This window comes from Phacochoerus africanus, chromosome 11 (assembly GCF_016906955.1).
Source record: "Phacochoerus africanus isolate WHEZ1 chromosome 11, ROS_Pafr_v1, whole genome shotgun sequence".
Classification (NCBI taxonomy): Eukaryota; Metazoa; Chordata; class Mammalia; order Artiodactyla; family Suidae; genus Phacochoerus; species Phacochoerus africanus.
Window position 1 is genome coordinate 99,006,905 of NC_062554.1, and position 17,150 is coordinate 99,024,054.

Below are 17,150 nucleotides of genomic sequence, written 5' to 3' on the forward strand. Positions count from 1 at the left end.
GTATGTGTGTGGGGGGGTAAATATATTATACATACATATGTGTGGGGGTGTATATATACACACACCCACACATATATATGACTTTGCTGTACAGCAGAAATTGGCACATTGTGAATCAACTATACTTTAATAAAAAAATTTAAAACATTAGTACTATTATGAGAGACAAGAAGAATATTCCATAATGATTAAGGGATCAATCCAAGAAGATAATATAATACTTGTTAATATATATACACACTCAGCATAGGAGGACCTCAATATATAAGGCAAATATCAACATACACAAAAGGAGAAATTGACAGTAAAATAATAATAGTTGGGGATTTTAACACCCCACTTAGATCAATGGACAGATAATCCAGACAGAGAATTAATAAGGAAACACAGGCCTTAAATGACACATCAGATGGACTTGATTTATATTTATAGGTCAGTCCATCTAAAAGCAGGAGAAAATACATGCTTTTCCAGTGCACATGGGAGAAAATATTTGTAAATGATATGATCATCAATAAGGGGTTAGTAAAAAATATATAAATATCTCATACATCTCCACATCAAACAACCTGATTAAAAATAAGCAGAAGAAATGAATAGATTTTTTTTCCAAAGAGGTAATGCAGATGGCCAACAGCCACATGAGAAGATGCTCAACATTTCCAATCATCAGAAAAATGCAAATCAAAAACACAATGAGCTGTCACCTCACAACTGTCATAAGGGGCTGTCATCAACATGAATACAAATAACAAGTGTTGGCAAGAATGTGGATAAGAGGGAACCCTTGAACACTGTTATAGTTTGAATATAGTTTGGTGAAACCACTGTGGAAAACAGTGTGGAGGTTACTCAACTAACTAAAAATAGAGCTACTATATGACCCAGCAATTTCACTTCCAAGTATATACCAAAGTAAACAAAAGCACTAAATTGAAAAGTTATATGCACCTTGATATCCTTAGGTGTATTATTTGCAATTACCTAAGGTAAAGAAGCAACATAAATGAACATCAACATTTAAATGCATAAAGAAGGTGTGGTATATATATACAATGGAATACTACCAAGGTATAAAAAAACAATCAAAATTTGCCATTTGTAGTACATAGATGGACTTGGAGGGCACTATGATAAGGGAAATAGGTCAGATATGGGAAGACAAATAGTGTATGAGAGCAAATACATGCAGAATTTAAGAAGGACAACAAACAAGTGAATGAAACAAAATATAAGCAGACTCAGATATAGAAAAACTAGTGGTTACTGGCATGGAAAGGAAATGGCAATATAGATGTAGAAAGAAAAAAGTCATTATGGGACTTTATTAAATTATATATGTGAAATGATAGAAAATTATAAACTGCTATATAATTTAAGGAATCTTTCAATGAAAATGGTATATATGTATACCAAAACAAGCATATCAACATAATCTTTGGACATAATTAAAAGCAATTATTTCTACTTATAGCTATGATAGTTTTTTTTTAAATGAGAACTTGGATATTTAAACTTAACATGGCCGTGCATTCATACAGACGATACATCATATTCTGAGCATTTCCTTCCCCAGCCTTTGTGTTGGAGACACAAAATTGCTAGTTACAATGAAATATGAAAGAGGCACCCTAAGCCAATAGTGACAGAAGATAGAATGAATAGAATGACAAGAAATATTCTCAATACTATTTGTACCTTTTTAACTTTCTTCTCAATAAGCATGTCTCCAACTGGTATCAGAATACCTCCAAGCACAGCCAAGACTGCACCAATGACAGCACCAGTGATGAGCCCACAGTTTCTATCACAGACCATTTTTCTTGTTCAGAGGAAAAACTAAGTTTCAGCACCTGCTTCTTTCAATCTCTGAGATCCGAGGAGTGGGTTTCAAGAGGTCTTGTTCTATAATTGGGAGGAAATCATAAAACAGAAGCTTAAATGTCAATATAAAAAGTTCAATGTACAAGGAAATCATTCAACTGAAACAGCTCAGTTTTCCAATTCTAAATGCATTTTTAAAAACAAAATCTTTCTAGTTCTTTCTTGATTTGAACTATCAGTGGTAGAAAATTTAAAAAATATCACACAGAGCATTTCTTCAAAATTCTCCTCTTTTTAATTTTCTTCTGAGGGGTGATTAACATACTGAGATCTTACCTAGGGAGAACATGCTTACTGTATTTTCATCCTTTGTTTTCTTTCTGTCAGCCCAGGTGACACATGGGCATTTTCACCCTCTATTTGGCTTCTCTACCCAAACACAACCATCTGCACTCTGTGTGGACTTCTGCAAAGTGAATGTGGGTGGACTGAAGTCTCTAAATGTTTAAGCAAGTGTTGTGACAGATGTTTTCTTTATTGTACCTTTTTCACAAATAGACAGACAGATATGGATTTTATAGGAAATGATCTGATGAGTCTCAGAAGGAATCAATTCTAATCATTTGTAAGCTGTCAAAACAGAAAAGCATGAGTCAATTATGAAAATATACCTCAGAAAATTAATACAAGACTACTTTAATATCATCAAAATTATAATAAATTCCTTTTTAATGGATATTTAATTTATGCTTGAATTCTTTCATATCAACCAAGTTGAAAATTTGAAATATTTTATGAGTATTTTTATTTTCATTATTAATAATTGACTTTTAGTTATTCTAAAGATGAAATTTTGAAGTAAATATATAATGTAGAGGATGCCTAGTTTCTAAGGTAGGCATTGCTTTCTTACTGGTCTCAAATATATATATATTTCAATATACTCAAGTGCAATATTGTTCTATTATGGGCAATCGATTCATGCCAATTCTTTTAAAATAAACTGGATTTGTGTCAGTATGTATTTCACCTGGTCAATCTTATTGGATATCTTTCTATAATGTGTACTTATTTCATCAAGTTTGGAAAAAAAACTCTTAATGGAATGAATAGATTCTATTATAACAGATTTTTTTGAATTTTATTTTTAAATTAATTTTTATTAGTGTATAGTTGATTTACAGTGTTGTGTCAATTTCTTCTGTACAGCATAGTGACCCAGTCATACATATGTATACATTCTTTTTCTCATACTATTTTCCATCATGTTCTGTCCTGAGAGAATGTATATAGTTTTCTGTGCTGTACAGTAGGACCTCATTGCTATCCATTCTAAATGTGATAATTTACATCTACCAACCTCAAACTCCCCATCCATCCCACTTCCTCCCCTTGCCACCTTGGCAATCCCAAAAATGCTGTTGCAACCAAAATAGCTCAAATGAATATGTGCACAAATATAAAAATTAATTTGAAAACATTTTCATTTGAGCTACTTTGGCTGCAACTGTGTTTTATTAATGAGGTTGTCCTGACAATGATTAACAGAATGTGCTTTGTAGTTATAAACAAATATTTCCTACTTCAAAATGTCCCTGGCCAAGGAAAACAAAAATTTCATCAGAATGGAGGCTACTGATAAAAAAAAGAGGAACACACAATATTTTTGGAAACCTTGTATGATAATAAAAACTTTGTTTTTCATGGTCTCAGATTTTTTGCTCCATAGCTTTGTTTTGGTCAAATTACCCTTCTTATGATTTTATTGCTATTTCTTTCCACCATTTACTTATTTTAATATTAATTATATATCTAAGAAAATAATGGTAAGAAAATAAGGGAAATTAGACTTTCCCCAAAATGTAGAGGACAAATAGTACAAAAAAATTTCACAGAAAATTATTTTTTATCTTTTTATCTTTAAGATTTCCCTTTACCTATGCCTTAAACTGATACCTAGAATGTTTCCACTGTAAATCAGAATGAATACAGATTCCTCTTGAGTTATTGGTGGCAAAGAATAGTCACTATTTGCCATTGAATAGTCATTAATGTCATATATTTTTTTCGATGTTAATGAAACACACCAGTCTAAACAAGTGATTTATTTTTCCTGTGAAATTCTGTACCTCACTGAGCAAGTAGAGTTGACTTTTTATTAATTGCTTGGTGGTGGAGTGTGAAGGATAGTTTTCCCTGACCTCTGAAATAATGTAACATGCTGTCTCCTATGGTTTTGACCAGGGTTGTCAAAAACAAAGAAAAATTATTATTATTATTATTTGTTTTTTTTTTTAGGGCTGCACCCGTGGTATATGGAGGTTCCCAGACTAGGGGTCCAACTGGAGCTGTAGCCGCTGACCTATGTCACAGCCACAGCAATGCCAGATCTGAGCCATGTCTGTGACCTACACCATAGCTCACAGCAACACTGGATCCTTAACCCACTGAGCGAAGCCAGGGATTAGACCTATGTCCTCATGTATACTAGTCAGATTTGTTTCCACTGAGACACAAGAACTCCAAGAAAAATTATTTAAACATGACAGTAAAGACTAGGTACTCTCAAGTAACACTCCTTTGCAAAGCATACAGCACCTTAAAATTTTTGTGAAACAATATTTTTTTAGTTATATACATAAACATATATGTATACACATATATATTCTTTATATATTTATGAATATTTATTTATATATATGTTCTTTTCAGATACTTTTCTCTTTTAGGTTATTATAAAACATTGAGTATAGTGCTCTGTGCTATGAAGTGGATCCTTGCTGGTTATGTATTTTAAATATAAAACTGTATATATGTTAATCTCAAATGCCTAAATTATCCCTCTCCCCTCTTTGCTTTGGTAACTAAATTTATCTTTCATGTCTCTGAGTCTATTTATGTTTCATTTAGTACATTAGTATCATTCTTTTTCAGAGTCCACATATAAGTGATATCATATGATATTTGTCTTTCTGACTTTATTTAGTATGACAATCTCTAGGCCTATCTTTGTTGCTGCAGTGGCATTATTTCATTATTATTTAAAATCACATCTCTTTATCCATTCATCTGTCTGTCCATGGACATTTGGTTTGCTCTCCTGTTTTGACTATTGTAAATAAGGTTGCAGTGAACATTGGGATGAATTTATCTTTTCAAATTATACTTTTCTTTGGATATATGCCCAGGAGTTGGATCACTAGTTCATATGGTAACTAATTTTTTTGAAAAAAACTCCAATTGTTCTCCTTGATGATTTTATCAATTTACATTCCCACAAACAGGGTAGAAGGGTACCTTTTTCTCCATACCACAGCATTAATTATTTGTAGACATTTTGTTGATGACTATTCTAATTGGTATGAGGTGATGCTTCATTGTAGTCTTGATATGCACTTCTTTAATAATTAGTAATGTCGAACATTTTTTTAAGAGCCTGTTGGCCTCCTGTGTGTCTTTTTGGAGAAATGTCTGTCTAGTTTTCTGTCCATTTTTAATTAGGTTGTTTGTTTGTTTTGATACTGAGCACTATGAGTTTTTTTTATATTATGAAGTTTAATCCCTTTTCCTTTGCATCATTTGCAAATATTACTCCCATTCTGTAGATTTTCTTTTCTTTTTATTTATGGGTTTTTTGCTCTGCAAAAGCTTTTAAGTTTATTTAAGTCTCATTTTTTGTTTTTATTTCTATTACTCTAGGAGGTGGGTATTACTGAAAGGTATTACTGAAATTTATGTCAAAGTATGTACTACCTTTGTTTGTATCTAGTAGTTCTAAAGTATACGGTCTTACCAGGTCATTAATCCATTTTGAATTTATTTTTGTAAATGGTGTTAGCAAATGTTCTAACTTCATTTTTTACATGCATCTATCCAGTTTTCCCAGCACCATTTATTGAAGAGACTATCTTTTCTCCATTGTATATTCTTGCCTCCTTTGTTGTAGATTAATTGACCATAGGTACATGGGTTTATTTCTGGACCTTCTATCCTGTTCCATTGATCTCTATGTCTGTTTTTGTGCCCATACCATGCTATTTTGATTACTATAATTTGGTAATGTAGTCTGAAGTCAGGGAGCCTGAGTGCTCCACCTTTGTTTTTATTTTTTATGATTGACTATTCAGAGTCTTTTGTGTTTCTGTATAAATTTAATTTTTTTGTTCTAGTTCTGTGAAAAATGCTATTGGTAATTTGATAGGGATCACATTAAATCTGTAGATTGCTTTGGGTAAAATAGTTATTTTAACAGCATTGATTCTTCCATTCCAAGAACATGGTATATCTTTTTATCTGCTTGTGTCATCTTCAGTTTCCTCATCAGTATCCTATAGTTTTAGGAGAATAGATCTTTTTCCTCCTTAGGTAGGTTTGTTCCTGAGTATTTTTTTCTTTTTGATGTGATGGTAAATGAGATTGTTTCCTTAATTTCTCTTTCTGATAGTTCACTGTTCATGTATAGAAAGGCAGCAGATTTATTATGTATATTAATTTTGTTCCTTGCAACTATACTAAATTTATTGATGAGCTTTTGTAGTTTCTGGTAGTGTCTTTAGGATTTTCTATACATGGTATCAGGTCATCTACAAACAATGATAGTTTAACTTCATTTTCAGTTTGGATTCCTTTCATTTCTTTTTCTTGTCTGATTTCTGTGGCTAGGCCTTCTATTTTTTTTTTTACTAATAATTTTTATTTTTTTCATTGTACAGTGTACTGTCAATTTCTACTGTACAGCAAAGTGACCCAGTCACACACACACATACATACATATAAACACACACACACACATATTTATATATACACACATGTGTATATATACATTCTTTTTCCCACATTAACCTCCATCATGTTCCGTCACAACTGACTAGATATAGTTCCCTGTGCTATACAGAAGGATCTCATTGCTTATCCACTCCAAAGGCAATAGTTTGCATCTATTAACCCCAGACCCCCCAGTCCCTTTTCTTCCCTCCCCCTCCCTTTTGGCAACCACAAGTCTATTCTCCAAATCCATGATTTTCTCTTCTGTGGAAAGTTCATTTGTACTGTAAATTAGATTCCAGATATAAGTGATGTCATATGGTATTTGTCTTTCTCTTTCTGACTTACTTCACTCAGGATGAGTCTCTATTTCCATCCATGTTGCTGCAAATGGCACAAAATTGTTCTTTTTTATGGCTGAGTAGTATTCCATTGTGTATATGTACCATATCTTCCTCATCCAATCATCTGTCAATAGGACATTTAGGTTGTTTCCATGTCTGGGCTATTGTGATTAGTGTTGCAAAGAACATGTGGGTGCATGTGTCTTTTTCAAGGGAAGTTTTGTTTGTATATATGCCCAAGAGTGGCATTGCTGGGTCATATGGTAGTTCTATGTACAGTTTTCTAAGGTACCTCCATACTGTTCTCCATAGTGGTTGTACCAGCTTACATTCCCAGCAGTGCAGGAGGGTTCCCTTTTCTCCACACCCTCTCCAGCACTTGTTATTTGTGGACTTATGAATGATGACCATTCTGACTGGTGTGAGGTGGTAGCTCATGCTAGTTTTGATTTGCATTTCTCTAATAATCAGTGGTGTTGAGCGTTTTTTCATGTGCTTGTTGGCCATCTGTATATTTTCCCTGGAGAAATGTCTGTCCAGGTCTTTTGCCCATTTTCCCATTGTGTTGTTGGTTTTTTTGCTGTTGAGTTGTATAAGTAGTTTGTACATTTGAGAGATTAAGCCCTTGTCAGTTTCATCATTTGAAATTATTTTCTCCCATTCCGTAAGTTGTCTTCTTGTTTTCTTTTTGGTTTCCTTTGCTGTGCATAAGCTTGTCAGTTTGATTAAGTCTCATTAGTTTATTTTTGCTTTTGTTTCTATTGCTGTGGGAGACTGACTTGAGAAAACATTTGTGAGGTTGATGTCAGAGAATGTTTCCCTATATTCTCTTCCAGAAGATTGATGGTGTCTTGTCTTATATTTAGGTCTTTCAGCCATTTTGAGTTTATTTTTGTGCATGGTGTGAGGGCGTGTTCCAATTTCATTGCTTTGCATGTAGCTATCCAGGTTTCCCAGCAATTCTTGCTGAAAAGACTGTCTTTTTCCCATTTTATGTTCTTGCCTCCTTTGTCAAGGACTAATTGACCATAGGTGTCTGGGTTTATTTCTGGGTTCTCTATTCTTTTCCATTAGTCTGTATGTCTGCTTTGGTACCACTACCACACTGTCTTGATGAATGTGGCTTTGTAATACTGCTTGAGATCTGTGAGAGTTATGTCTCCTGCTTGGTTTTTGTTTCTCAGGATTGCTTTGGCAATTATATGCCAACAAATTTGACAATCTATAAAAAATGGAAAACTTTCTAGAGTCTTACAACCTGACGAAACTGAAACAAAAGAAATAGATCAACTGAACAGACTGATCACTAGAAATGAAATTGAATATGACATAAAAACACTCCCTTCAATTCAAAGTCCAGGAACAGATGGATTCACAGGTGAATTCTACCAAACATACAAAGAGGAACTTATGCCTATCCTCCTTAAACTTTTTCAAAAGGTTGAAGAAGAAGGAACACTCCCAAAGACATTTTATGAAGCCACCATCACCCTAATTCCAAAACCAGACAAAGATATCACCAAAAAAGAAAACTATCAGCCAATATCTTTGATGAATATAGATGCAAAAATTCTCAACAAAATTTTTAGCCAACTGAATCCAACAACATATCAAAAAGATCATACACCATGATCAGGTGGGATTCATCCTAGGTTCACAAGGATGGTTCAACATATGGAAATCAATCAATGTCATATACCACATTAACAAAAGTCAAAAACCACATGATCATCTTAATACATGCAGAAAGAGCATTTGACAAAGTCCAACATCCCTTCATGATCAAAACTCTTACCAAAGTGGGTATAGAGGGAACATTCCTTAACCATTCCAAAGCCATTTATGACAAACCCACAGCAAATATAATACTCAATGGAGTAAAGCTGAAAACATTCCCACTAAAATCTGGAACAAGACAGGGATGCCCACTCTCACCACTACTATTAAACAGAGTATGGGAAGTCCTAGCCACAGCAATCACACAAACAAAAGAAATACAAGGCATCCAAATAGGAAGAGAAGAGGTAAAATTGTCACTGTATGCAGATGACATGATACTATATATAGAAAGCCCTAAGGACTCAAACCCAAAACTACTTGAATTGATCCACAAATTCAGCAAAATAGCAGGATATAAGATTAACATTCAGATATCAGTCTCATGTTTATATACTAACAGTGAAATTTTAGAAAGGGAATATAATAACACAATACTTTTTTTAAATTGCACCCCCAAAAATCAAATACCTGGGAATACACCTGACCAAGGAGGTAAAGGATTTATATGCCAAGAACTATAAAACATTAATCAAGGAAATTAAAGAAGATGTAAAGAAATGGAAAGATATTCCATATTCCTGGATTGGAAAAATCAATATTGTAAAAATGGCCATACTACCCAAAGCAATCTACAGATTCAATGCAATCCCTATCAAATTACCCATGACATTGTTCACAGAATTAGAGGAAACACTCCAAAAATTTATTTGGAGCCACAAAAGACCCAGGATTGTTTTTATTACATATTTGATTTCATTTCTAGTGATTGATCTGTTCAGTTGATCTATTTCCTCTTTATTCATACTTCTAAAACTACACTGAATAAAAGTATTGAGAAGTGTAATGCTTGCCTTTTTCCTGATGGTAGAGGAAGTGCTTTCAAATTTTCACTCTTGAGCATGATGTAAACTTGGGCTTGTTGTGTATGGCCTTTATTTTACTGAAATATTTTCTCTCTTTTCAACCTTTTGAATAGTTTTTACTATATATATGTTGAATTTTATCAAAACATTTTTCTGCGTATGTTGAAATGATCATATGTTTTAATCTTCAATTTTTATTGTGAAATATCATGCTGATTGACTTGTGAATGTTGAAAAATCCTTTGCTTCCTGGGATGAATCCCATTTGAGAATGGTTTGTGAACTTTTCAATGTATTTTTGGATTCAGTTTGCTAGAATTTTTTGAGGATTTTTGAATCTCTATTTGTTAGTGTTAACTGGCCTGTATTTTCTTTTTTGTGGTATCAATGTGGTTTTGGTATAGGGTGATGGTAACCTCATAGAATGAGTTTGGAACTGTTCCTTCCTCTGTAAGATTTTACATTTACACTTAAATATAAATATATTTAAGGTGTTGAAAGGGAAAAAAAACCGCAACCAAGAATACCCAGCAATGATTTCATTCAGATGAGACTGAGAAATCAAAACTTCACAGACAAGCACAAGTTAAAGAATGCATCATCATGAAATCAGCATTATAATGAATGATAAATGAAACCTATGAGACACAGCAAAAGCAGTTCTAAGAGAGAATATTGCTGCAATACAAGCCAATATCAGGACAAGAAAGATCTCAGATAAACAACCTAGCCTTACAGTTAAATCACCTAAAAAAGAAGAACAAACAAAATCCAGTTGGTAGGAGAGAAATAATAAAATCAGAGCAGAAATAAATGAAATGTGGACTAAACAAAAAATGGAAAAGATCAAGGAAATTAAACTGGCTCTCTGAAAAGATCAACAAAATTGATTAACCTTTAGCCAGACTCATCAAGAAAAAAGAGAGAGGTCCCAAATTAAGAAAATTAAAAATGAAAAAGAAGTTACAGCTGTCGCAACAGAAATACAACGAGCCTTAAGAGACTACTACAAACACTTGTATGCCTTTTAAATGGGCACATTAGAAAAAAGACTAATTCTTAGAAAGGTACAATCTCCCAAGACTGAACAAGGAAGAAATAGAAAATATGAAGGCCCAATTGTAAGTATTAAAATTGAATCTGTGACTTAAAACTTCCCACAAACAAAATTCCAGGACCAAATAAATTCAAAGGTTAATTCTACCAACATTTAAAGAATAGGTTAATGCCTATCCTTGTGAATCAATCTTCTAAATAATCATCGTAATTGCAAAGTAGAGAATATCACTGAGGTAATCTGTCCTATATACAAGTGATCATATTCAGGAGATTAAGTCATATTTTACTAAATGCTCATTTCATAGACTTTTCCCAGTTCTCATCTGCAAGTTATATCTAAAGTAGTCATCAAAATATAGGGACTCAATCAGGCAGAACAGAGACTGTTAGCCTGGTGATAAAACCAAAGCCTTATTGGCTACTCTTTTGCCAGGTGATCATGCGCAAGCCATTTAATCATTCTAACCTCAATTTCTTTATGTGTAAAATAAGATGCTAAGATGAGATCCACATTTTTTTTTTTAGGCTTTAGGAAAATTTATTATTTTATTTATTATAGCTAATTTACAATGTTCTGTCAATTTCTACTGTACAGAGATCCCAAGTTTTTAATTTAAGCAGCTGAAAAGGTATTTCTCTCAAATTCTTACACACAACACCGTTAGGTAGAATCAAGTGTGATTACAGCAGTGGTGGGAAGATTGTGACCCCAATTCCTAACTCAATCTCCCCACTCCCACCTGACACTCTCCAGTTTTATATTTAAGAAGCTTGAGAAGAATCCCTATAGAAACTTTAAGTTGGCAACTCATTAAAAAATTGGGACAGTAAATCCCGATGGTCAAATTCCATTTTTGTTTATAAAACATTAAGAATCTATTAAAAAGAGCTAAAAGATAAAGTCATCTCTTTCAGAAAGATATTTTATAACTAAAAGTTATTCAATAGAAATGTCCTTTGCAGTTCTGACAGATGGAATATAAAATGATTTAAAAATTGCAATTCAGTTATTCCCAAATTGATATATGTGCATTTATTTTCGCCTTTCCGTATTCTATGTCATCACCTAGTTGTGAATCTATCTGACTTTTACCAGAATCATTATCCTTTATTCATGCAGCCCCATGGACTACAGAGGAGTTCATGCAAGGGACAAAGTGTCTCAAAGAAGTCTGTTGGAAGACTGGTGGGGGTGGGGGCAAAAAAGGTTCTCCAATGCCTCCTTCTTAAACCTGAAAACTCATTGTTATGATTTTTATGGACCCTGAGCCCAGAGGAGTCAAGTCATGGGAAGACCTGGATACTTCCCAGGCTCTGTTTGTTTTGAATTTAAAACTGAAGTGAAATAGTACACCCAGCTCACTGCTGTTGAATTAAGTTCACCACAAAACAGAAGCATCAATAATTTATTCTGTTGAGTTGCATGATTAGACAGTTACTAGTCTAACACTGGTCTGGATGATACAAAAGAAAAGATACAAGTGTTTCTCTAACATTCCTTCATACATATACTGATATTTTTGAGAGAGTAAGATTCAACTTGTCTAATTTTTTCATATTTTCAACTGGCTGACTCACTCTTGTTGCCTTGATATAAGTTTCCATTTTTTTTTCTCTCTAAGAATAGGAAAACTATTTCACATTATTGTCCTCTTTTATCAGTGGCTTTACATTCTGTGATTTCACTTACTCAATGTTAAATGTGATCAACCGAGGATAACTAAAAGCATGGATAGCAGAATCACTGATTAGGGGGAACTACTTAGGGTTTGGTACTATCCATGGTTTCAGGTATCTGCTGAGGGACTTGGAAGGTATCCCACCACACTCATGGATATGGGGGGACTGCTGTATTTGGGTTCATTAATTATGCTTCAGTGCCTTGTCACCATGAATAAGTATTGCTACTTTAATCATAGTTTAACCTTATGCTTCATAAAACAGAAATACAAATACAGTTGACTCTTGAACAACACAAGAGGGGTAACTGTCATATGCTCTTTGTCTATGGTTCTGCATGTGTGGATTCAACCAAATACACATTGTGGATCAGATAGTACTTCAGTATTTATTGAAAAAAATCTGTATTAAACTGGACTGAAGACGTTCAAACCTGTTTTGTTCAAAGGTAAACTGTTGTTTTATTCACCTCAAGAAAAGAGGGACAAATAATTTATGAAAAACACGCACTGAGTAAATAAGAGAAAAGTTCAGCTTACTCAGCACATTCCCCTCAACAGCTTTTCCACTTAAGTTTATCTTCAAAAACAAGTGTAGTTTGTTCCCACTCTTTTCTCAAATACAGCTGTTCAGAGCATATCAAGCTTTTTCCTTCACATCTGGTTTTCTTGATAATGTAGCTTCTCACATATTAAAATTTATTTTACTTTTTAATGTAGATTAATTTTTTGTAAATTTTTTCCCACAATTTTATATTATTTTTATTTGATAAATTTGTTTTTATTATAGTTGATTTACAATGTTCTGTCAACTTCTACTGTACAGCAAATTGACCCAGTCATATATATCTATCTATACACTTTTTTTCTAACATTATCTTCCATCATGTTCCATCACAAGTGACTAGATATAATTCCATGTGCTGTACAGCAGGATCTCATTGCTTATCCACTCCAAAGACAATAGTTTGCAACTAATAACCCCCAACTTCCAGTGCCTCCCACCCCTCCCCCTACATCTTGGCAACCACAAGTCTGTTCTCCATGTCCATAAGTTTGTTTCTTTTCTGTAGATAGGTTAATTTGTGCCATATATCAGATTCCAGATATAAGTGATATTATATGGAATTTGTCTTTCTCTTTCTGACTTAACCTCACTTAGTATGAGAGTCTAGAGTTACATCCATGTTTCTGCAAATGGCATAATTTTGTTCTTTTTTATGGCTTAGTAGTATTCCATTGGGTATATATACCACATCTTCTTAATCCATTCATCTGTCGATGGACTTTTAGGTTGTTTAAATGTCTTGGCTAGTGCTGCAATGAGCATTAGGGTACATGTATATTTTTCAATTAAACTTTTGTCTAGATATGCCCAGGATTGTTATTGCTGGGTCATATGGTAGTTCTATGTTTAGTTCTCTAAGGTACCTCCATACTGTTTTCCATAGTGGTTGTACCAATTTACATTCCCGCCAACAGTGATGGAAGGTGCCCTTTTCCCCACCCTCTTCAGCATTTGTTATTTGTTGACTTGTTAATGATGACTATTCTGACTGGTGTGAGGTGGTACCTCATTTTAGTTTTGATTTGCAATTCTCTGATAATTAATGGTGTTGAACATTTTTTCATGTTGGCCATCTGTATATCTTCTGGAACAAGACAAGGATGGCCTTATCACTCTCACAACTTTTATTCAGCATAGTATTGGAAATCCTAGCCCCAGCAATCAGATGAACAAAAGAAATAATTGGAATAATCCTCTAATCCAAATTGGAAGAGAAGAGGTAAAACTGTCACTCTATGCAGATGATATAATACTATATATAGAAAACCCTAAAGACTCCACACAAAAACTACTCAAACTTATTAAGAAATTCAGTAATGTAGCAGGATACAAGATTAGCATTCAGAAATTGTTTGCATTTCTCTATACAAACAATGAAATAATAGAAAAGGAATATTAAAAAAGCCTTTTAAAATCACACTTTAAAAATTAAATACCTAGGAATAAACCTGATTAAGGATGTGAAAGACTTATATGCTGAGAACTATAGAACATTAATCAAGGAAATTAAAGAGGATTCAAAGAAATGGAGATATTCCATGCCCCAGACTGGAAGAATTAATAGCATAAAAACGGCCATACTACCCAAAGCAATCTACAGAGTCAATGCAATCCCTATCAAATTAGCCATGACATTTTTCACAGAACTACAACAAATAATCCAAAAATTTATATGGAACTGTAAAAGACCCAGTATTACCAAAGCAATCCTGAGGAGCAAATACCAAGCACAAGGCATAACTCTCCTAGACTTCATACACTATTACAAAGCTACAGTAATCAAGACAGTGTGGTACTGGTACCAAAACACACATACAGACCAATGGAACAGAATAGAGAACCCAGAAGTAAACCCAGACACCTGTGGTCAATTAATCTTTGACAAAGGAGGCAAAAATGTAAAATGGATAAAATACCGTCTCTTCAGCAAGCGGTGTTTTAAAAATTGGATAGCTGGATGTAAATCAATGAAACTAGAACACACCCTCACACCATGCACAAAAATCATCTCAAAATGACTTAAAGACTTAAAGATAAGCCAAGATGCTATAAAACTCCTAGAAGGGAACACAGGCAAAACATTCTCTGACATCAACTGTACAAATGTTTTGTTAGGTCATTCTCCCAAGGCAACAGAAATAAAAACAAAAATAAACTAATGGACTTAATCAAACCTACAAGCTTGTGCACAGCAAAGGATACCATAAAAAAAAAAGACAACCTACCTATGCCACAGCTTGAGGCAACACCAGATCCTTAACCCACTAAGTGAGGCCAGGGATCAAACCCACATTCTCGTGGATACTAGACTAGTTCGTTACTACTGAACCACAATGGGAACTGCATAGACACCTCTTAATATGTAATAAAATAACTCCATAAAATAACTGAGATATACTCTAGAGAATTATGCCATTTAGAGTTATATATGAATTCTAATTTGTCATTTCTAGTAGCAAAACAAACTAATGACTAAAGTAATAAGTAGTGAACAATTGCATATTAGAAAGCATGTTGGCATAAAAGTGATAAGTCATTTATGTGCACTAATCCCTCTATACTGATTTTTATTAATGTTTATTTTGATTTATAATTTAAATTAAAAATCATGTATTGTCTAAGTAAACAAAGTTCTATAATAATCAATTTACATAGTATATAATTTTAAATATATCTGATGTGCAGTAAATATTAACAAACATGTTGCAGATACACATAAAATTTTAAATAGAATCAAAATGCCATTGCCTATTGGACAAGGATTTAATATTTTTTAAAAATAAAATGTAGGGAGATTAACTTGAAAAACAACACAAACCTAAATTTAAAAGAAAAAGCCTAAAGACTTCAAGAAAACAGTTCCTGCTTCCTGTTGTTGTTTTTCTATAACTTCTTAAGGGTATTTATATAGGAGTATGATTCCTCCATTTGGGAGTTAGAAAACTTTTTATTAAAAAAATTATTACTTACCTTTAAAAAGGCAAAAAAAAATTTTCTAGCAAATACTACAACATTGGACAACAATGGAACAGATCATTCTTAGGAGGGCCAAATAGTATTTTGAAAAAAAATCCTACTGAAAGACCTACTGGGGAAAAAAACACTACTAAAAAAAAGATATTTTGCAGAAAAAAACCCACTGAAAACCTCATTACAAGAAGTTTGTAATTTTGAATATGTCTCAAAAGAAAAAAAAAAAAGCCAATGTTAGTTTATAGAGTGGTGTTTTGCAAGAGGAATTAAGGAAAAAATACCCTCCCTCCACCATCCCACTATTGATATAGCTCTTAATAGGTCGATTTTTATGTTCTGGTGAGGACTCATTACCTCCATTTAAGATCCTCAGCAGCACTTTCATTTTGGGGTGCATTTGTCCATCCAAGTAAGTCAGAAGCCAATGAAGCAAAAGGAATGTACTGGCTGAGTGACCTCTAATATATTCTGCTTTACTACATCATTATTCCAGATGAGGAACTGAGTCCAGGGGTGAAAAATGTAGATTAGGGAGAATTATCAGAGTCTCACTTTCCTGCATGACTTACTTTGCCAAACTCATTTCATGTAGTTTAAATACAATACACTTTTCTATAAAGCCTTAATCTAAAGGGTGTTGAGACATTGTGAAAATAACTGGGGACTCTCAATCAACAAAAATGACAAAGAGACTTTTATAAAGGAAGCAGCTTATTGCTGTAACTGGAAGTTCTTCTCTATTTATTCTTTCCTGTTAGTTTTACAGAAGTTTCATGGCCACAGCAAAATCCTTGTATGAAAAACAAAAAACAGAAGTTCCTGTTATGGCACAGTGAAAATGAATCTGACTAGTAACCATGAGGTTGCAGGTTCAATCCCTGGCCTCATTCAGTGGGCTAAAGATTGGGCATTGCTCTGAGCTGTGGTGCAGGTTGTAGACGTGGCTTGCATCCTGCATTGCTGTGGCTGAGGCGTAGTCTGATGGCTGTAGCTCTGATCTGACCCCTAGCCTGGGAAACTCCATATGCCACAGGTGCAGCCCTAAAAAGAAAAAAAAATTTCTTTTTGACTTCTTCAGATAAAAAGACAAGTATTAAATAACATTTAAATACAATTACTGGAATTCCGTGGTAGCGAAGTGTGTTAAGAGATCCAGCAGTATCATTGCATTGGCTCAGGTTCAATCCTTGGCTGAGGAAATTCCACATGCCACAATTGTGGACAATAAAATAAATAAAATAAAAAAGTTATGTTTAAAAATAAATAGAATAACTATTTAGAATGACCTTTTAATATA

The 17,150-nt window shown here is 33.6% G+C and overlaps 1 protein-coding gene across 2 annotated transcripts in view; it reads right to left on the reverse strand.

Annotated features, from left to right (window-relative positions):
- LOC125110738 (platelet glycoprotein 4-like) overlaps positions 1-16,336 on the reverse strand; it is a 52,560-nt gene extending 36,224 nt beyond the window's left edge. For both annotated transcript variants that reach the window (XM_047752254.1, XM_047752253.1), the window contains exons 1-2: positions 16,208-16,336; positions 1,699-1,905 (exon numbers count right to left, since the gene is read on the reverse strand). In XM_047752254.1, coding sequence (XP_047608210.1) covers positions 1,699-1,818 — 120 coding nt within the window. In that variant the 5' untranslated portion in view covers positions 1,819-1,905; positions 16,208-16,336. The remainder of the gene's footprint in view (positions 1-1,698; positions 1,906-16,207) is intronic.
- Between the last annotated feature and the right edge of the window lie 814 nt (positions 16,337-17,150).